The 21,403-nt window shown below is 38.9% G+C and overlaps 1 protein-coding gene across 1 annotated transcript in view; it reads left to right on the top strand.

The window, feature by feature from the left end:
- Positions 1–21,403, top strand: part of MAST4 (microtubule associated serine/threonine kinase family member 4) — a 111,479-nt gene that overhangs the window by 23,496 nt on the left and 66,580 nt on the right. Inside the window, exons 3-4 of the mRNA XM_065664024.1 lie at positions 10,046–10,134; positions 20,136–20,205. Coding sequence (XP_065520096.1) covers positions 10,046–10,134; positions 20,136–20,205 — 159 coding nt within the window. The remainder of the gene's footprint in view (positions 1–10,045; positions 10,135–20,135; positions 20,206–21,403) is intronic.

Below are 21,403 nucleotides of genomic sequence, written 5' to 3'. Positions count from 1 at the left end.
GGGAGAGTAAGTTATTTAGCAGTTAGTCTGTAACTATTTTACTTTTCAGTCAGAAAACAAGCATTGTTGTGAAAAAGTATCTTTTAAATCTAGGATCGTGCCCAAGTATGAATTAAAAACAAACAAATAAAATCAAACTCTTGTGTCTTAGTAGGTTTCTTCTGGGAATGTAGTTTTTCTTCAGCCAGCTGCATTGCTCTGGCATTCTTACCCATTCATCCTGTGAGTTGTTGGTAGTATTTGCTAAGGCACATGTGTGCTCCCTCATTGCTTTGAGGAGTTGAGAGCCACCAAATTTAGCAAGGGAGGAAAGAAGCAGTCCTCTCTGGACTCCCTACTCTTTTGAGTAAAAACAAGTTGTTACTATTTAATTACAGGAGAACGGAGTTAGATACAAATATAAATCATTTTAGGGGTTAAACCAGAAGAGAGCTACTGGGTTTGAAAGTGAAACCATGTAAAATCTCTGTACTTCAGACAGGTTCCAGTTTCCTACTGTTGAGTTTTAGGATGTGATTAATTTAGCTGTACTTCATTATTGTTAGGAAACAGGGTGTGTATATGTGTAGGAAAAATATTTGTAGGAGCTTTTTTAATGTCTTTTCTCGTGGGGAGTCTCTGGAGCATGGTGCAGAGCAGATGGTTTTTCATGTGATAAAAGGTACTGTGTAGAGTTTTGTTTTAATAAGCTTTTGATTCTTTTTATGTGAAAGTAGTCTTGACAACCTAAATTATTTTGACGGGTACAAAGATACTAAGGAGGTTGAAAGAAAGATAAAGCACAACTTCTGTAGTAAGAAGCAAAGCAGACTAAATGATTTCTTCTTTCCTTCCCCCAAGTGGAACCCTGTTGATTCTGAGGGGTGCCCTGTGCATGCTATTTTGTCCAAGAGAAGCACTCTTTAAAGCTACTCTCTGTGCTGTTTGAGGAATGCTTTCAATGCTACAGGGGGTCTGTTTGGCTTACTCTAGTCCACTAATTCTGTGACAATATGGTGAGCTGTGCACGGTGGTGCTCAGAGCTGTGGTTGTTAGGAGCAACCACCAGCAAGGAAAAAGCAAAGTAAGCCAAAAGTTGATAGGTCTGTGGAAAACAGGATGAGAAAGCTGTGGAGAAGGTGGACGGGGTTTCACTGAGGTAGGTATCTGGATAAACAGGTCTTCCATCTGTAGTTTGGAGGCACTCCCATGTTTTATCTTAATTCCGAACTATGCTGGCCTCAGTTTCAACTGGAGTGACAGAAAGCTCAGGATATGTACTTGGCTCCCTTGCAGTACTGAAATGGCCTGGGGAGTTGGCTGTGGTTAGTCCTCAAGTCTGGATGGATGTTCTTTAAAGGAAGTAAATCTGGAACAGGTCCCGTTTGTTTGTTGGTTTTGTTGAGGGCTTTTTTCTTTGAAGGGCCAGGCTGGTTAAAAATTGCCAGTAGATGAACTGTTCAGTTCAGTGTAAGTGTGGAAAAGGCTCTAGCTCTATACCTTAACTTCAGCTGGGAGTGGAAAGGTGGGGAGGAGATTCCCCAGCTACCTGCTCACCTGAGTCTGATTTCTTGGTGTTGTGAGCAGCAGCAGCAGCAGCCACGGGGCACCAGGCTAGCTCCCAAATGGGACAGAGCCAGTGGCAAGCACCACCTGTGACAGTGTCTGTGCTACAGCCTGGCGGAGAGCACTCCAGCTGGAGGTGAGTGGAGGCTGTGAAGGGAACAGCAGCAGCCTGCATCCCCGAGTCACCTCCCTTGGCTCCCCACACTCCCTCAGTTTCTCCCAAGCTGTTAACAATGAGCAAAGGGTCAAAGTGTGAAACATCCTGGCCTGGCCACCACAACATAAGAAATGTCTGGCTGTATTCTCTTACCCCAAAAGAGGCACCGGGAGCTTGTAGTGTAGTGTCAAAATCTGGAATGATCTGGGTTAATGTGAAACCGTAGAAGATGGCCAAGAGCACAGTGAAACATGTGTTTTAAACCTTCTGTCTGTGCTGCAGCCTTGATAGGCATTTGCTCTGGTAAACAGGGTATTTCCTGTCTAATGAAAATGGTTTATGCAGGATTATCTACTATGCAAAATCAAAGCACTACTTCATTTGGTTGATATATTCATGTGATTGATGCTTTTATCTTCACAGTGTGACATATAACACTTTTTTTAAGATTGTATTTCTTAAATATTACAAACACATCACTGGGGCTCCAGATAATTTTTTTTTTTTTTCCCCAATAAGGTGTTTCGGCCTTTTTTTCTTTTTTTTCCCTTCCATCTCCTCATTTACATAGAATAAAGGTACTGATATTTAGCAATGATTTAGGCCAGCCCTGTGTATTTTTTTTTTCCTCTGCTTCTGGTACTAGCTTCCTACTTACCTTTGTATTTTGAAAGAGTAATATTTGTGCATTGAGAAATTTAGTTGAATATCTCAGTATGATAGCAAACATGCTGTTCAACTAATAACTTGGTTTATGTCCCTTCCCAAAAGACAAATAAAATAAAAAGTAAGTTCAAGAAGCAGTGGGATTTAAATGATCCCATCAGTGTCTTCTCAATAGGCTGTCTGATAGGAAGATGTAGAAAGTGCATTTTGTGGATAATGAAGCAGAATTGTGCAGTGGTCTGGCTTATAATGCCTGCTCTCCACTGCGTGCCCACTTTGTATGTATTACAGACTTTGTTTGTATGCAGCTATTTTATAAATATTGTACAACTGTGAAGTTGGTAGTTTGCTTAATATTATTTTTTACATGATATAATTAAGTATCTCTATAAGAAGTTTAAACCTAATCAGTAGTTTTAGGAAGGAATGGAACAGATAGAGATAAACCATTTTAGTTCAGTAGAAGAAATACACATTTCTTCAACTACTGATTTTCTCCTGTGTGAGAGTAAAAGTTATGGATCATAATTGCTTAGAGTGAAAGTGAGAGCAATCAACACATATCTAGCACATGCAGTTGAGAAGGCTTAATGAAGGATCTGTTTTTGTTTGGTAATACACTGGAGGAACAGAAATTGAGAGGCCTTCTATAGCATATCATCTTGATATCTGTCCTTGTGACAGTCTTCCTCAGATCTGAACAGCAGAGATTTGGCAGATATTTTTGCACCTGTGATTATATGTATTTTTTTTTTCTTGGCAGCCTTTTTTGCAGTGATGTTGTCTCACATGTGATTGAACCCTTCAGGCCGTCCATAAAGAGGTTGATCATGTGTCTAGTGGGTTGCATTTTAAGTTTTACTTTTCTCTAGATTTTTTTTTTTAAGAAGATTGAGGTCTCCTCTTTTGTATGGTTGAGGAAAGTTGAGGTTCTAGTGGGTATTAGTAATGGCAGGGGAGGAGGTGTTGAACAGAAGTGCATGAGTACCTAGAGAGCACCCTTTCTGTGCATACCTGGCCAGTAGCTGAAATGGTCAAGGTAGTTGTTGTGTTTCAAGCCCAGCTGGTAACTCGGAACCATGCAGCTGCTTGCACGCTCCCCCTCACCCAGTTCCCAGAGGGATGGAAATGAGAATTGAAGGAATGTGACTCCCATGGGTTTAGATAAGAGCAGTCCAGTAACTAAGGTACAACACAAAATCACTGCTGCTACCACCAGCCGTAATAATGATATCGCCAACCGATACCCAACCCGACCCGAGCAGCGAACTAGCCCTTCTGGGTAACTGCCCCCAGTTTACATGCTGGGCATGATGTGCTGTGGTATGGAATACCTCTTTGGCTAGTTTGGGTCAGGTGTCCTGTCTCTGCTCCCTCCCAGCTTCCCGTCTTCCCTGAGAAAGCATGAGTCTGAGAAAGTCCTTGGTCAGAGTAAACATTACCTAGCAACAAGTAAAAACATCGGTGCTATCAGCGCTGTTCCCAGGCCGAAAGTCAAAACCACAGCACTGCACCAGCTACTAAGAAGGAGAAAAATGACTGCTACTGCTGAACCCAGGACAGTAGTCTTACAAAATTTATGACAAATTCTGCCAAACTGTCAGCTGCATACTTCATCTTAGTGTGCTGTGTTCATTCTGTTTTGGCAGCGCTCTCATTTCTTCAGAATAAGCCTGGCCTCATTTAGGTTGACTAAACTGCAAATACAAGAGAGTAAAACCTGAATCCCTACATTACAATGGTAAAAATTTAAATCCCAAGACCCTTCTTTCCCCAGCTCATTAAAGACTGGTGTGGAATAATTACTCACAGAGAGTAGGATATCTAATTAATAGAATGTTCAGCTGCATTGTGTAATGTTTTAAATACAGGACTATATATATGTGTCTTTTATATAAATCTAGGTATACTTATATATGTAAATATCTATGCATATGTGTATGTTTATATACATATCTATATTCGTGTGCAAAAATTGGAAAGTTTACATGCAGATGTGTTGTCAAGTAAAAATATACCAGAAAATAATGTTAGGTGATAGTAAATGAGTGTCAGTATGGAACATTGAAGGCCATTAAAAGAACAAAGAGAAAATTCTAGGTGTTACTGATTGTATAACTTACTTCCATTCAAATGGTTCCTGCATTTCTCTCAATGGTTGTAGCACCTCAATGGTTGTAGAGAATATACATACTGCAGTCCAGGAAATACCTCTCAAAACTGCAAATCTTTGCTTCCTTGCTCTGCAGTCTCTCTTAGCTGTAGGGTGGAACAGGGCAGCACTGGATGGAGCCTGTAGATTTTGTTCATGTAACCCTAATTCCACAGTATTCAGAGAGGAACATTCTTGGTTCATTCATTTTCTTTCCTAAAATGATCTAAGTATGAGACTACCATTAACTGTAGGCCCTGTGTTACTTTGACTTTATAGATCAGATGCTTCATCAAATACAAGCTTAAAGGTTCCTTTTGACAAGCAGGCTGCTGCACTATTGGTGTGCATCATCTCTTGCTGGCAGCTGATTTTTTTTCATTCATTTGAGTTAATGTCCCACAGAACTTGGCTGAATTCTGGAGGGCTTGGAAATGCTCAGCAAGCTGAGTATGCAGAAGACTTCTTTAAAAACAAAAATCACAAAACAAGCAAAATTCCTCACTTTAATTTTTTTAAAGTCAGTGCTGCATGCACAGTTGACTCTCCAGTGTTGCTGTTCATGGAGATAATAAATACCTATGAAGCCATAGGTTAGCTAGCTTCATAAGAAGTTAAATATAACTGAAATATAACTTAAATTTAACTTTCTTGTATAAATAAAATGGCAATATCTCAAGTCTTGCTAGGGACAGGATATTCTTCCTGAGGCAGTTTTCAGCTATGCAAATTTAACACCAGAGAAATTATAGCCACCTTTTCTCTCTAGAGCCTCTATGGAAGTGCTGGCCTTGCATTATTAATCTCTCTTGTGTATACATGGTCAGGCTTTGTATTCTAGGCGTGACAATATTTTAATTTCACTGCACTTGTATTGGCAAATAAAACATCTTGTTTGCAACCTTTCTTAAAAAAAGAGTCCCCTTTTAATCTACACCTTCTGATAAACCACTATATGACACTGATAGCAAAATTAAGAAGCTGTGTTGCAGAGCAGTGCTGTACTCAGCATAGCTTATGAAAGGTGGTGAACTGTCATAAATTACAGTTCAATTCAATCTTCATTACAAGTGTAAGTATTAATAATTGAGGATGTTAAGATGAAATCATTATAAATGGTTAGAGCAGATGCCAAATTCCCATGAAAAGTGTGGCGGTAATCTCTGCCCATATAGCCTTCTTTCCTACTTTTTTGGTAATGCCCACCCAAAAACCCAACAAAAAAACAACAACCAAAACCAAAAAAACCCACAAAAAAAAAAAAAATGCCCCCACAAAAAAAAATGCCCTCCCAGAAAACCCCAAATGAAACCAAAACCCAACCAAAAAAGTCCAACAAACAAACAAACTCCCACCCCCCAAAAAAACCCAACCCAATTATACTGCTGGTAATTTGCTCACAGATGAGCCCTTGTTCTGAGGAAGAAACTTCAAATTCAGTGCATGCCTTTTGCTGTTTCTTGATTACTCTATCAGGAAACCTGCATTTGATATTTCAGCTCTGTATTAAATACTGCCTGTCCTAGAACTGGATTTCTGTTTTGACTTTTTGTTGTATTTAATGCCCTGAAGTGCTTGTGGAGTGCAGCTCTATGTTAATGGCCATGCTAGTATTTGTGTCTTGTGCTTTTCTGGTTTCCATCTAGTGGTTGCCATATCTTTGCCCAGACAGCTTTTTCCTGATACGGGCTGAATTGTGGCCATTTAAGGAACAAGGTAATCAAGCTTTATGCAACCGGATTTCATCTTTCAGCAGCTGTAGTTCACGTTGGCTTTGTGATTAACAAGGTTGAACTCAAAAGCACTTTTGATGCACTGTACTTGTTTTATCATGATACTTCCCATGGGAAGTGTTGATCAGCTGCAGCAGCTGGAGAAGAGCATTGCTCTTAGAGTAGGTGTTGGGCCTGATACTGCAGCTTGGGTGAAGGAGGAATTCCCCAGCAGTGAGACATGGTGAGAAGTCAGGATAGGGAGGAGAGGTGTGAGTAGGAACATCAGTAGCAGGGAACAGGAGGCAAGGCATAATCTGTCAGTGGGTGATTTGGAAAACAAATAGGAAATTATGAATTGGATTCCAAGATAAGGAATAGTGCCAGTAGTCCAGGGCACTGCTGATATGGTGGAATGCCAGCTGCTTCCAGAAAGTCATCTAGGACTGCTACTTCGTGGGCAACAGACTTGCATCTGGGAAGGACGTTCCTGGGGCAGAGATGAAAAGGGGCAAAAAAATGTAAACTTTCTATTCTGCTTAAGTTCTGTATGCACCCCAAAGTCTTCCCACCCCCAGCCCCCTCCTTTGCTCTCCCATACTCTCTTCTCCTTGGGAAAAATGTTTTTCTTTCCGCCTCGTTTTTTTTCAGTGATGTAAACCCTGTGTTCTATCTTCTGCCTGCCTTGCTAGTCTCTCCTCTGTGCCATGCAGCCAGATCACAACGTGAAATCTGAGGCATTTTGAGGGTGTAACGTTCTGTGGTTTACCGAGGTTTGTTTCCCTAAGTTAACAGCCCCTGTAGACAGCACTACTGTAACTTTCCTGCAGACAAAGAGGCTTTCTTTCAGGGCTGCCTCTTATCAGTTGGTTTATCTTGTCAGATTTGAATGGGAAAAGAATAGTTTTATGAAGACAATAGAAGGGGAAAGTTACTGAATGTGTTCAGGGTGATTTTGTTTGCAGAATGGCTTTAAAGTCTGAGATTCTTTTGTATATGGAAGATTGCTGTTTCAAGGCTGAATACAGTTCAGTAAGTAATGCTTTGGTACTTCCTTAGTTCAAACCCATTTGTGGGGTTCTAGCAGCTTAGATCATCTTTCAAGGTTCCCTGAAGAGTTGGGTTGTTTTCTTTTTTCCACCCACAAAAAAGCCTCTTCTTATAACAGCATTGTTCTGGGGAAGGAGTTGTGTTTCACAGATCATGCAGGATGGATAACAAAATCCATTGTGGGACAGAACTGAGAAAACAAAGCTACAGCAGGAGCTCTAGGATGGATTTGTCCTTTTATGCAGGGATTTGGATCTTACCTTACTGGTGAGACAAATAGAAGAAACTTAATATTTTTTATTTTCTATATCTCAATAAAACATTTCATTTCAGTGTGATGAAAGAGAAGTTCTTCATGCAGCTGCAGCCATGTCAGAGCAAATAGTAAAGATATTTTTGAAATGGTGGTTGGAGAAAGTTTTCTCATTACATAAGCTTTTGGTATTGAAGGCAATCCATTGTGCTTCCCAGAAAAAAAGCTTAAAAATAGCACCCCAAAAAATGGAGATACCTAACTCGAATTATCTTTGGTGATTTTTGAAAGGTGTTGCATTAACTTCAGCTGAAGAATGCCAAGGTTGAATTTTAATGTAAAAGTGAATACAAGGTAGTCATTTATTTTACATAGGAAGTCCTGGCAAAAGTGATAAAATCATCAATTTCTACAGATACGGGCAAATGATGCTGATAAACCTGTATCTGGAATCCTTGTCATAGCAAAATCAGTGTAGGGTGCCTAAATTTGTTGAAAGCAATGCTTGCTTTGCTGAGAATGTATCCAGGGGATATATGCCTGCACCACAGATGCTGTAATGATATCATCACATCACTGTGGATAGATGCAACAAGTATGTCCTTTAACAGATGTTTAATGAATAACAAAGGTTTCTACTGGGTTCAGTTTTAGATTGGGAAATTGCAAAGGAGAAGTTATTCAGACTTTTAAAAACAAGTGTTATCAAGCGAGGCTTGTCATGGTATGATACAAGAAAAGTTACAAAAAATACAGTGACATTGTGTGAAACCAAAACAAAGAATTTGGATACTTCAGGTGAACAAAATTTAGAGATGGGGGAAAAAAATATGACTTTGAAATCTTGTCTAATGAAGTACAGAATATTTGCTCAAGGTCCATCATTAAAAAAGTTAATTAAGTGCTATGTTAAAAGTAAACATAGATAGTTCAGCTTAATCTAGAAGAATTTAAAAAAACACATGTAATTTTACATTTACAAAATTCTCCCTCTTTATTCAGCTTAGAAATTGCAGTGTATGTCTTTCGAGTTTTCCAGTGCTCTGAATGGGAATCCTGCAGTCATTTCAAGCTTGCTTTTCGTACGTAGATTTGCAGTAGTGATTTATATATTCATGAGTATATTATGTAATTGATCATAATGATAGATATGGCAATTAATGGTGCAGTTCACGCAGATGAACTTTGTGTTAACCCATTAAACACCTGGGAATGGCACCCTTGCTGCTTCAGAAAACAGTTTTCAAGGGGAGTTTTCAGTGTTTGACTCTTTGCATGTTGCAGGTATCTTCTATACTGTTTTCATACTCAGCATTTCCTCTGGCTTTTATTTTCCTTGTTTTCAATATTACTTCACATTACTTTTGAATATTTTATTTGGTGTTTTATAGCTTAAATAGCTATATTTTCTTCTGCATTGTATTCAGTTTACACAGAATCAGGACTAATCAGTGCTGCTTTCTGGCTGTTGCATAGAGATCATGTTACAAAAGTCATATTTGGAGACATCTACAGATATGATCTGAATCTGCTCCTGTTTGAACCTGCTGTGTTAAACAAAGGGGTTTATGTATGAATTTCCTCCTTTTAGTGGTTTTGAGCTTTTTTTTAAACCTTTACAAAAAAATTCTGATTGCAGTACTGTAAACATTAGCATGTGTGCACAAGTTTATATGCAGTTATGGTCTCTTTGACTTCAGGGTACTGTTTTCGTCCTGCACAAATGTTTGCAGTGTGGAGGTTTGTGTTTGTGAGACTATAGTAGAAGCAGGAAAAAAAGAAAAACACTTGTGCCAACACATATTTAAGAACCATATGATGTATTTAAGAAAAATATCTCCTTTCCCATGTTTAATAGGTGTGTTAATTTACTATTTATCTCGCCTAATGATCTTCTCATACGGGAAACTTCTTTGCAGATGAAAAATGTATGAGTGAAAAAATGCATTCATCTTCTTAGGCATCATCTGTTCTATTGACAGAAGGCACAGATGTGAAATTTATCTCAATAATTAGATTTATAATTATTGTATCACTCTCAGATTGATAATTCATTGCTCTTCTTGGCATGTGATTTGGAGCGCTACAGGTCATGCAACAGAAATAGGCTTAATCATTGAATGGTGATCCTAAACTTGAGACTGTTTTTCACATTATGATTATATCTTTTTATATTTTACAAAAAGTTTATGGCAGATAAACTAGCTGCAGGCAGGGAAGAAGAACATTCGTAGATCACTGCAGGAGAATGCTGGTCTCTGCACAGAACAGCAAATGTGGAAGCCTGAAAAATATCCATGGTGCATTTTGTCTGGAAGCTGCTGTCTTTGCCATTATCCAGTGTGATTGTAGACTTCCTGGACATGCCTATGAAAACAACAGTAGCTCTGATTTTTAATAAGAGACTGGGAAATGAAGGGACAAAGAAGCAGAATCTCAAAATGTTCCTATGCGGTACATGCTGTATCTCTGATGCTAATGTCTTCTTTCCTCTCTTTTTTTGTTCACAGTTGTAGAACAAGCAACAGGAAGAATTTGATGGGCAATGGCCAGTCTACAGCTCTGCCTCGACCTCACTCGCCACTCTCAGCTCATGCAGGTGATTTTTGTATCTATGCTACTACTGCTATTATAAAGTTCTTAAAATCTTTATATAAGGAAAGGAAAAAAGACAAATTCCCTATCCCACTACTCTTCTTTCCGCTCTTTCTAAGAACAAAAAGTTGTGTATCATTTCATCCAAGTATCAGTTTTGTTTAGATCCATAAATCCTATGTTATGGTGAGAAGCAGTCCAGAAATACCTGGCATGGATCATGTAGCTATTTTTTATTCCCCTGTCTTGCATTCCAACATTATGATGCATTTTCTCTCCCTTTCCCCTTGCCTTCCCTTTCTGGGCCTAGTTCAGTGTGACAAAGATGTAGAGTAGCTTGCACACACAATAAAGGTAGTGGAGTTGGTTAAGTAAGGTATTGCATCCTACTCCTAGTGCTTTTGCTCTCTAGGGTTTGTTGTGTTAGGCACACTGCTGGAAATTTGTGTGCTTCACTTTATATGGCAATAAATTGATGATAATTATGTTTTGCTTCTGAAATACCTGAAGGCACTTAAAGATTGAATGAAAGTCCATAAATAAATATTTTATTGATAACGATAGTCTCAATTTTAAAAAGGAACATTTTTAGCATATCAAACCTCACTTTCTCAAATGCTTATTGTCTCTTTGGTTTTTTGGGCATTGGCTTGTAGCTACACACCAAAGTGAAAGCTGCACACCAATACTTGTGTAGGCAATGGCACTAAATACTTTGGAGAGCTTCTGTCAGATGGATGCTAAAAGAAAAGGTACAGAGCTGAAGTTGAATTTTTGAAGTGGAGGGCAAGTTTATTAAGGCTTCTCCAGTTTTCTTGTAGAAGCAATAATATTAGAGAAAATCACTCTGAGCAGCAGGCTGTCACTATCAGAAATCCAGACAACATGGAGATTTGTGAAGAGTTCAAGGCAGCACAGCATTTAAAACAAACGAACAAAGAAAAATATGGTGCAGACTATTTTAAAACTGAGAATTCAATGTAGTAGCATTTGGGATCCCTCTCCGGGTCCCCCAAATGCAGGAATTGCAGTTTGGCACAGGGAATCTGTGGTCACCATAGAAAGAGGCTTTAGTTGTACTGTTCTGACTGATGAAAGCAATGCGCAATGCTTGCTGTGAGAGCTAGCGTGTCTGCTGCAATGAGTGACTACACCACCTATTTGGAGACTCATGTCTTAGACACATAATGCCTAGAAGGCTTCAGAAGTATGGGGTGACCAGCACATGTTACCTGGGACCTGAATATAAATTGTGTATTTGGTAAATGCCAAAGAGTTCCTGTCTGGGAGTGGACTCGTACTTCAAGCAAGTTGTGTGACCTTTTTGTATCTTTCTCAGACCATAAAATGGGAATAATATTGCTGATTTCACAGCTATTACCAAGTAGCTCTGGAGGTGGAAAAGTGGTACTATGAAGATTAAGAGGTTAAGTGTAAGCTATTCTTTCCCTTAAACTCAGCAGCATGTGCTGTGTATTCAAAAACTTATTGTGGAAATTAGTCAACTTCTCCAGTTACCCAGGGTGCAGTAGGTTCTCTTAATGCTGATACGTTCTCCCAAGGTATGTGTGCCAAACATTTCAGTAGCACTAGGAAATATCATACAGGTGATGAAAATTTGCATGTGTACGGCTGTCTCTCTTAGTAGCTTGCCTCTTAGTATAATTAATTACAGTAAATATTCACACAGGCATTGGCTCCTAGCTCTATTGGTCGGTTTGCCTAGACTAGTCCCCTGAAGAGGCAATTTGAAGTTAAAGCATGTTCATAGTCACCCTTCACAGGCTTTCTGTTTTGTCTAGTGATCAATTAGATACTGCCTGGAATTTGGCAGGCAAAAATTTATTCTTTTTTTAATTTGTATTTTGAATAACTTAAAGGCTAACATGCTTTTGTGAATCAGAAGAAGTTTCTTTTTGGGCATCTTCCTGATTGCATGAAGTGGGAAAATGAAGGATGTAACCTGCTGTGGTCTGAGTAATTCCAATAGAAAGATGGATAAATTATGCATGACCCTGGTTGCTCGAAGCATTTTGTCTTCTGGTTTCATATTATTAAAGCTTTTCTGCCAGAACTGTTTCTCTTAGGTTCCTGTATCCCACACTGTACTCCCTAATGTCAGGGTACTTTAGCTATCTTACCAGAGATGGTGGGTTGTTATCCCTTTCTTACAGTCTCTTCAAGCTAAAGAGAATAAAGATTGTCAGACTCTTCAAAATCCACTCGGGATCAATTTCCGTTAATGATCATAATGATAATCCTCAGTGTTATCCTGGGCCTAGTCCTACTATCATTTTATGTGTAATATTACATAATACCTTGTACGAGAGTAAGTCATAGTAAGATCGTTGGCATTGCTTGGGAATTCAGTGCCTCAGAGGTTATCTGAAGTCAGTATTTTCATCCTTTGTGAGGATACCCTTGGATCTACAACTGGCCTCTGCCCTTCTGTGTTAATCCGTAGCTTGTTGGGAGAAAAAGCAAAATACGTACTTGGTTACCTTTGCTTGCATCTCATACCTGAATGAGACTTATTGGGACCACTAGTTTAAGCTACCTGTTGGGGTTCCCCCCCCTGCCTCCAAATAGTTCACATCTCTGAGGGCAAAAAAGTGGTGATGCATCCTCCCTGTCAGTTGAAGCAAGATGCACGAAGGCATGTTATGAATCTCAAGGTGGAGCTCTCTTAGTCAGAGGCTACATTAGCACTCATGCCAGTAACTGTGGCTTTGCTGAAGAATGTTTCCACTTTGGTACCTGCAGACAATTATTTAAAGGCCTGATTGCACCCTTGGGAGCAATGTGTCACTACTTCAGACCTTCTTGGGAGCTCAAGTTGCTGCTAAATTGTCATAACAATCTGTATTAGACAAAGCATTGGATGTGAGGAGTCTTGCTCTATTTTAGAAGAAAAGCTTGAACATAACCATAGTTTTTTTGAGGTTCATTTTATACCCATGTTTTCCTTTGTGGGTCTGTTTTTCTCCCAGGCGCAGCCTGCACTGAAGTCACTGGCTGTTCTGTAGTTTAAGTAGAGACATCCTTTGAGAAGGACCAGTGGCCCAAATTTATGGTGATGATACTTACCCATATGAGAAAGTCACACAGAGGTCTCAGGCAAATTTCTCCCTCCTCCCTAGTTTTCATTGTTTGGTCTGGAGGTGACAGAGGATCATTCCTACACAGGTGTCTGCTGTTAATCTGTACAGATGCAAGCTAAACGGGACAAACACTGAATACTTATGTAAAGTTGTTTTTAATTGTTAGCCTTACCATCTCGGTCATTCTTACCTTCATGTAGTAGGATGGGAAGGAGAGAAAGGTGAGACAGCTCCACACTGACAAGTATATTTTACGGGGCACAAACAGTGTGCAGGTAGCACCTGTCAAAGAAGGGGTAGGTTCATTTGTAAGCAACAGTGACTGTGAAGGCTCATGGGCTAGAGAAAAGTTATTAGAGCAGTAAGTAATCCAACGCTTCGGAGCATACAAATAAGATCTGAGACTGAGGGTTGAAATGGGGATAGGAGAAAAACAATGTATACAGTAGATATATATCTCTGCTGTATAATTACTAATACAGTACATGTAATGCCCTTTTTCTCTGTGCAGGACCTGCAGAGATAATTTGTGTTGGTGGAAAATCAGATTTTAGTTTGCGTGTGAAGTCTCCCATGATGCCTTACACGTAAAGATGCGAAAGAATGTAAAGATGACAAAGAACAGTATCAGCTTTAACTACATAAAGTCTTTCTTTGTAATGAAAATAGAAAACTAATCTATACTGCGTTATTTCTTTGGGTTCAAACCTTTGTCATTTTTAGTAAGTGTCTTAAGTTAGTTGTTTGGACATCCTTTGCCTTTATTATCTGAGCTGGAAACCTGCTGAAAGATCCTTTTAATTTTTGCATTAACTATGGGTACATTCAGAATTGTGGGAAGCAAGGAATTGCAGCATCAGCTTGGACAACATCTGGTGCCCTGGTCGTTAATGGGCTTTTCCAGCTGACTGGCTTCTGTTGTTTAGGCAGGTCCTCTGCACCACCCAGCCTGCAAATTGAATGATTATAATCTCGGCAGGTCAGGGCATTCAGGTGTCCCCACCTCAGTAGTCACAGGAGCTTGTTCCTGTGGGTCATGCCAACCACTAATGATTAATAGTCACATGCGGTGCTGTTTAATTGTATCTGCTGAAGGAACAAGATTTAGCTGTTAGGAGCGATGCTGTAAATCTTACTTGTCTGTATTTTAATAAATGTTTCATGTGGTGCCTCTAAGACAACAGGTACAAGAACAAGAATTGCAAGTTAAGTAGGAAATTGTTTAAAGGGAAGAAGATGGGTTGTGCTAGAATGAGAAATACTGTAAAGAGGGAGCAGAAGGTTATCAGTAGAGTCCTCAGGTGTTGGTTTTGTGGCCAAACTTTGTAATTCTTCTCACAAGTGACACTGGCATGAGATTACTATACCTGATGAAAATTTGGAAAACATAATGCATGAGACAGCATTCAGAAACTGTGTCGAAGTGACTGAATGATCTTGAGGACTGAAATAAAACGAATTTACATAGCAACATAAATAGTCTTGTGCTGGAGGATCAGTAATAGAAATATCTACTGGACTTAACTGTTGTAAGGAATTTAGGAAGAACCCGACTGCATTTTTTTGGATTAGATGGTGTTTGCAAGGATCAGTTTAGTGTAGCTTTGAAAATCAAAACTCTGAAGATGTGTAAGAAGGAAGTAATTTTCAATTGAATTTGGAAGATTTTGTGCCACTAGACACTATCCTAATTAGGTTTCATCTGGAGTACTGTATGTTTTTATGGTCATACATGTTCAGACGGGATGACGGAGAAAGGCTGGTAGGATAGAATGTGAAAGCATTTTTTGTCATACTGAAAGGCTATTTGCTTGCCTTAGCAACAAGAAGACCGAAAAGCCTGTGTTGTCATTTGAATCAGTCAGAGGTATCTTCTTCATGGAACAGGAAAAGAAACATGTGCTGGACATACATACCAGAACATCAGTGTTGCTGAAGAAATGTTCACCAATTATAGCATGACCTTTTGTGTTGGATTCAGTAAATTTATGAATAGGGCTGAATGATGCAATTGCCTAAAGCAAAATTTAAGGCCAAGGAAGTCTTAGCCTGCACGTGTATAGCCTTTTTCTGGGATGTTTTAGGTCTGCCTAGACCTTTCTAGGCAGACACTGTTAGAGTACTGACTGCTAATATTCTGATCTCACCTCATTAGGGCTTACTGCTTGCAGCAGATTGTTTCGTTTGAAAAACATGCTTTAGCCAGCTATGTTGAAGTGTAGTGATGAAGAAAGCCGTTCACCATGTATTTTTTGTTTGTTAGGCTTTGAATCACACTGGAGGCATTTGTGTGGGTGCATCAAATTTAGAGTTGGTATCCCTGTTAAAAATCCTGCAGATTTTGTCCAAAATAGGCAAAAATGAGTACTGACTTACACCAGTGTATTCGAAGCAAAGAAGGATCCCCTCTCATATGCAGCCTCTGTGTTGTTTTGCTTTAGCTACAGTCTGGGTTGACTGGAATTTGGGGAGAGGAGGACTAGCTTTCCAAATGAATGCAGCCTTAGAAATTAATTTCGCCTCTCATAGTGAAACATGAGAGTGCTGAAAGCTAAAGATTAAAGCAGACTTCTGAATATTGTTTTTTAAAAGAAAAAACATAATTACAGGAAGGAAAATAATACATTATTTAAATTTTTCTGACTGTTGTCACACATAGAATAACAAACGGTTTTGCAAAAATAAGAGGTTACTTAATCTTGCTTTTGGGTAAAATAAAACTTACAGCAATTTCAGAGCATTTCTTACTAGTTCAGGGCAGGAGAGGAAATTGTAAGTGGTAAGTTACATGCAGATAAAACTGTCTTCTAAATTAAATCCAATTAGAACATAGCACTGACAGTATTTTAAGTAGTGTTAAGAACATGCAAAGCATCCTGGTAAATGGATTTAAGGAGCATGCAAACCTTCCTTGCTGTACTGGGCAAAGTTGTTTGCTGGTGTGAAGCATAATTAATCCAGGTTTTGAGCTCCTCACCTGTGAGTGGATCTCAGTAGAAAGCACCTACAGAAGTATTCAAAGTGATTCTGCTGCCCAGCTGTGTGTTCTGATGGCTGGCAGAATTTGTTATTGTATGGAAGTCAGACCTTTTAACTGTTGATGGATTGTTCCTTGTGTATTGTTAATTTAGCAGCATGGGTTTACCATGAACTAAATTGACACAGTGGAACATATGACCTATTGTTACATTGTATTACTGTGGTGCTGATGTACTATGATTCATTTTAAAAGACTTTCAAATAACGACTTAATCAATCAGGCTGCATTTGTCTTTGATCCATTAGGAATTTTGGATTAACAATTATTAGTCTGTTATTCCCTCAGTACAAACAAAGTAATTGTATCTGAAACTTTTGTAAGTAGACATTAACAGTACACAGTGACTGTGACATGCCTTTTTAAAAGATTTAAAATATCTTACCTCTGTGGCAAAGGCACAGGGCTAGTTGACCTTACATACAAAGCGGTCACAACTGAAATGGTCTCCATTCAGTTTTCTTAACAATAGCTGTTTGCAAAATGAGTTACCCTGTCTGATGTCATGAGGTGGAGAATTGTTTTGGTATGTTGATTGCCTGTTCATTGTGTCTCCCAGAGGATGCTGGAGGTCATTACTTACCTAATGCCTGACCACCAGTCAGGTTTACTTTACCAGGTCAGAAACATCGACAGCTATCTCAGCAGCATAGAGAGAACCTAGGACTAAAACATGCAACAGCCAGCAGATTCCAAATAGCAGTGGGATTTGACTAATAAGCAAGTACTGCACATCTGGGCAGAGAATTAACTGGCTCTGGTTTTTGTTTGAAAGTCTCCCAGGTATTGATTTGCAGATGGGTACATGGATGCTGGGGTGGATGAAGGTCATGAATAGGACTTAGTTTCTAACCTTTTCTGGAGCACTGTACCTTAGAACCATAATAGCATTAGCTGTTTCTACAGTCATTTAGATTTTTGATTTGGAGAAAACTCCAGGAACAAACTTGCCAACAAAGCTGTCAAGTTAACAAGCAGGTATTCTTTATTGCTGCACTGGGAGACACGGGGGATAGCTCCTCCTAATGTGTGTCTCTCCATGTTGCTACACAAGCCATCCTTATATTGTCCATGGGCATACATACATTACATCATTTTCCAGAAAGTTCCCCGCATGCGTACAGAATTGTGGTGGCGGTCTCTGAGGGTTGTTTACTTCTTCCAACAACCTTCATCACTTCTGGCAGCCTTTGGAGCATGGGTAGTAGATGCTTGTACCAGTTTAGTTGGTTCGTTAGCACCAGAGACATAATAATCCTCCTATCCTCCTACTTACCAGTTGGTTTAACTGTAGCCCATCCTGGACACCTGCCATTCCCAGATACTCGTTATCCCTGTGTCCTGTTCTTCTAGACTGTTTTTCTTAAAACTATGTCAACTATAACGATTTATCTTGTACAAGAATTCTCAGTGTGTTCTCTAGCTGCACTCTATTTTTTCGATGTATCATGCACCTTAGTAATTTTCCATTGCTACTGTTACAAAGCCATCAAACTTAACATTACTTAAAACTGGTTCTAAAGGTTTATATATTCCATTTTGTAATTTTGTGCACCCCTTGTCTCAGTTTTGATTTCCTTTTTCTGTTTCCAGGCTTGAGTTCCTAGACTTCTAGACAAACCCGCAGGATTTAGTATCCAGGCGTTATATATATGGCTTTACCAGTTCTGTTATTTTAAAAGCTCATTTGGAAATAGTGCTTTCAAATTGATTTTCCTAAGAACAGGATCTGATGCTCTTCCAGAGTAAGACTTTTGACTTCTTCAGGTTTTACCTGTAAAGAAGTGATCTGTGTTGATTCTAGTCAGGTAGTTTGCACCATTGTGTTTCCTCAAAACCACTGCAATAGCTATAAAATCACTGCATTCTCCCACAATGTTGTTTTGCTTATATGTGAAGTTTGCACATATGTTCTAACTGATGGACAGTTAGTCATGTCCTTGATTTCTGTTAAATTTGTATATATCCATATATAACTTTATATATGTCGGAGGAAAGGATTTTGTTTACAAACCCCCATATGCTGGCTTTTCAAATTATTTCCTTTCAGAAGGTGTTTACATCTCACTGTGTTAAGCCTAATTCATGTCTTTTTGCCAGAGTTTAAGGTAGGTTAGAGGGGAAAAAAGACCAGCTAAGTATGTGACACACTCCAAGTTACAGCTGGATTTTTTTTTTTTCTAGTGCAGTAGCTAAAGTTTGTGACCATGTTTTATCTGCACAGTGTTACATTTTTTTAATTTTTTAATAGTTTTTTTTTTGGCTTGTCTTTCGTAAATAAGCTCTGGTAGCAGCAGAAGAAATCCAGTTAGCTGTTAAATTAAACTGTTGCTCTCAGTAATTTGGTGTTTGCAGCTAATGCAGGGCAAGAATAAATTGTGTGGGTCCCCAAATAAAGATGCACATGTGTGGTTTCAAATCCTCTCTGCTTCTCCCCCCTTCACCTCCCCAAGCCATCTTAAAATTCTTGAGCTCCTCAGAAGTGTTGAAGGGTAGTGGAGAAGCCAGGGTATTGAGGAGGAGGAGGGCATGTCAGAAGAACATAGTTCAGCCGTGATAAACAGGCAAAAAGGAGTTGGAGGTAGTGGCCAGTGAGACTGGAATCCTTGTCTCCTGGGGCCATAAGAAGAGCAGCCACAAAGATGTGATTTAAGTACAGCTCAAGAAGCATCTTGCATCAGCTTCTAGTAAAAAAAAATGTGGTGGGGGTGGTGGTCTCTGCATTCTCTAGGTAATAGCTCTGTGATTATGCTTTCTTGGGTAGGCTCAATGGGATCTGTTAAGGCCATCACTATTATAAATGCGATGCTAATTCAAAAATTTGAGCAGGAATCAAGGCCACTTGACAGTCTGTTAAGGACTCTGTTGTACTGGCATTTTCACATGTACTTAGCAATTTTCAAACATGAAATGTTTCTAACTGGGTACATAAGAGCTTTGTTTATCTGTTGCTTAATGTTATAAAATGCTACAACAAATGCATTTCTTCTAATGTATTGTTGTTTCGGTCTGTTCCCTGTTTAAGGAAAGACTGAGTTTTTGCTGTATGTCAGTGCTACTTTAAACTGAATCCTTTTTGCTTTTGGTGTTTTGTTTTGGTTTTCCCCAGGGATCATCTTTGTTTCTTTTTCAGATATGTGTCTCCTCTAGTTGTAGGTTCTGAGGGGCAGAGGTGGCAGGAGCAGCTCTCAGCAGCTGTCTTCTTTCTGCACTCCTGCTGGTCAGCAGGAGGTCGAGTGCTTTAATAAGAAGAAGTAACGGACCCTTAAGTTACAACCTGTTCACAATGTGCAGTTGCTTGTCTCATCACAGTCGGTGGTCGTGTTTCCATGCCTAGGTCTAACAGAACAAAAGGAGAAAAAAAAATCATTCAGTGTGTTTTGTTTGCTTGTTTTGGAGCTAAGAAAAAAAACAACGAAAAAATCACAATAAAGCTCAGGTGGAAATGCTCCAGAGACTTTGTGTAAGGGCTGACTCACACTGATCATGATTTTTCTATCTTTCAAATGTTTTGTGTGATGTAAAAAAACCTTGTTTCTTTCAAGCTAATATACTGTGGTTTTTTTAAACTTCATTTCTCAAATAAATCTGAGAACTCTCAAAGAGCTAAATATGAGTTACAAAAATCCAGTAACTAAAAATCAAATACAAATGAAATGCTAGTAAAATAAGATTCAGTTTATTTTCTCAGAGACTGTGAGAGAAGACATTCTGAAATCAGTTTCTAACATGCCAGGATATGTTTGGATTCGTATGTCTGAATGGTTTTTAGCATTTCGGTTTTTTCTTCTTTCTTTGGCTTGATTTTGTTTTTATTTTTATTTTCTTACCGCTTTATAATTATTTCTCTGTGCATCCCCCCAACAGGAAACAGCCCTCAAGATAGCCCCAGGAATTTCTCTCCCAGTGCCTCAGCCCACTTTTCTTTTGCGCGAAGGTAAGAGATGGTTTGAATTGTGCAGCATGTATTTTGCATAGAGGAAATTGTGTTGGACACAGACATTAAAAGATGATTGCAAATACATCTGTCAAGTCTATCACTTGGAATGACAAGTGCTATCTCACTTACATAAACTCTCCTAAACCTCAGCTGCAGTGAAGTTGTACTAGATGGTTGATACAATGCAATGGGACCTTTTTGAATGAAACACCAAAAAAAATATAATTACTTAATTGTAGTGGATCCAGTTCAGACACTATCTCCTCATCCTGGGAATGAGAACTGGGAAAATTCTAAGCTACTCCCCACCCCCCGATTTTATTTATTTATTTTTTTTAACAATATAACTGCATCACTTGTAAGAGCACTTTTATAGAGGTCCTGAGTTCAAGGCCTGATTTCACTGACAGCAGCTGGTATGCTCACATTACCTTTAATACCTGACCTTGACCTGTTCCACAATCTGTACTACAGGCAGCTCTTCGTAAGAGTTTTGGGAGGATTAATTGATGCTAGTAGAATTTTTGAAGATCTAAAGTGAATTTAAAGTGAGCTATGAAGTAAATTATTATTAAATGAACTGTAACTGGAGTTGATAGCATGTCATTGGAGACTTCCTGTTCGTGCCATTGTGGTTCCCTATCACTTAACATCTTGTCAGCCTACCTCAGATTTTATCTTCATTAACTTAGCCTGGGAGGGTAGGCAGTTTGCATTTTGACCCGATAATATATGTGGAAAAAATGAAATTGAAATGCTTTGGCTTTCTTTGTCATTAGTGCCAGACATGTAACTGTTGCATTTTCAGTGAGAGTGGTCTGTTTAGTAAAAGTAGCACACACAAGCTCTCAAAAGTAAGTGCAGGGAAATGTTTTAACTCCTTCTAAATGCTGCAAAGGAGAGACATCTTTACTTGTGTAATCCTTTTATCTGAATCTAATTCATCTGTGACAGTAGATCTTGTCAATCTTTATAATAGCATATGATGTAACTTCTTTAATCAACACCTTAGAATATTTCTTTTGAATCTACTCATTTCTGATAACTTGCCTTTTTTTAAAGATGTTATCTCTTCGTAGATTACATTTGTTTGTGAGCATATTTTTAGAAAGATTCATTAAACACAGAAATAGCTTGTAATGGAAAAAACAGATGTGGAAGACCAAACATTACTTAGAAATACAGTAGGCCGGAA

The sequence above is a fragment of the Lathamus discolor genome, chromosome Z (genome assembly GCF_037157495.1).
Source record: "Lathamus discolor isolate bLatDis1 chromosome Z, bLatDis1.hap1, whole genome shotgun sequence".
In the NCBI taxonomy this organism is placed as follows: domain Eukaryota; kingdom Metazoa; phylum Chordata; class Aves; order Psittaciformes; family Psittacidae; genus Lathamus; species Lathamus discolor.
The sequence above is the reverse complement of the archived record's forward strand: the minus strand, read 5'-3'. Positions and strand labels throughout refer to the sequence as shown.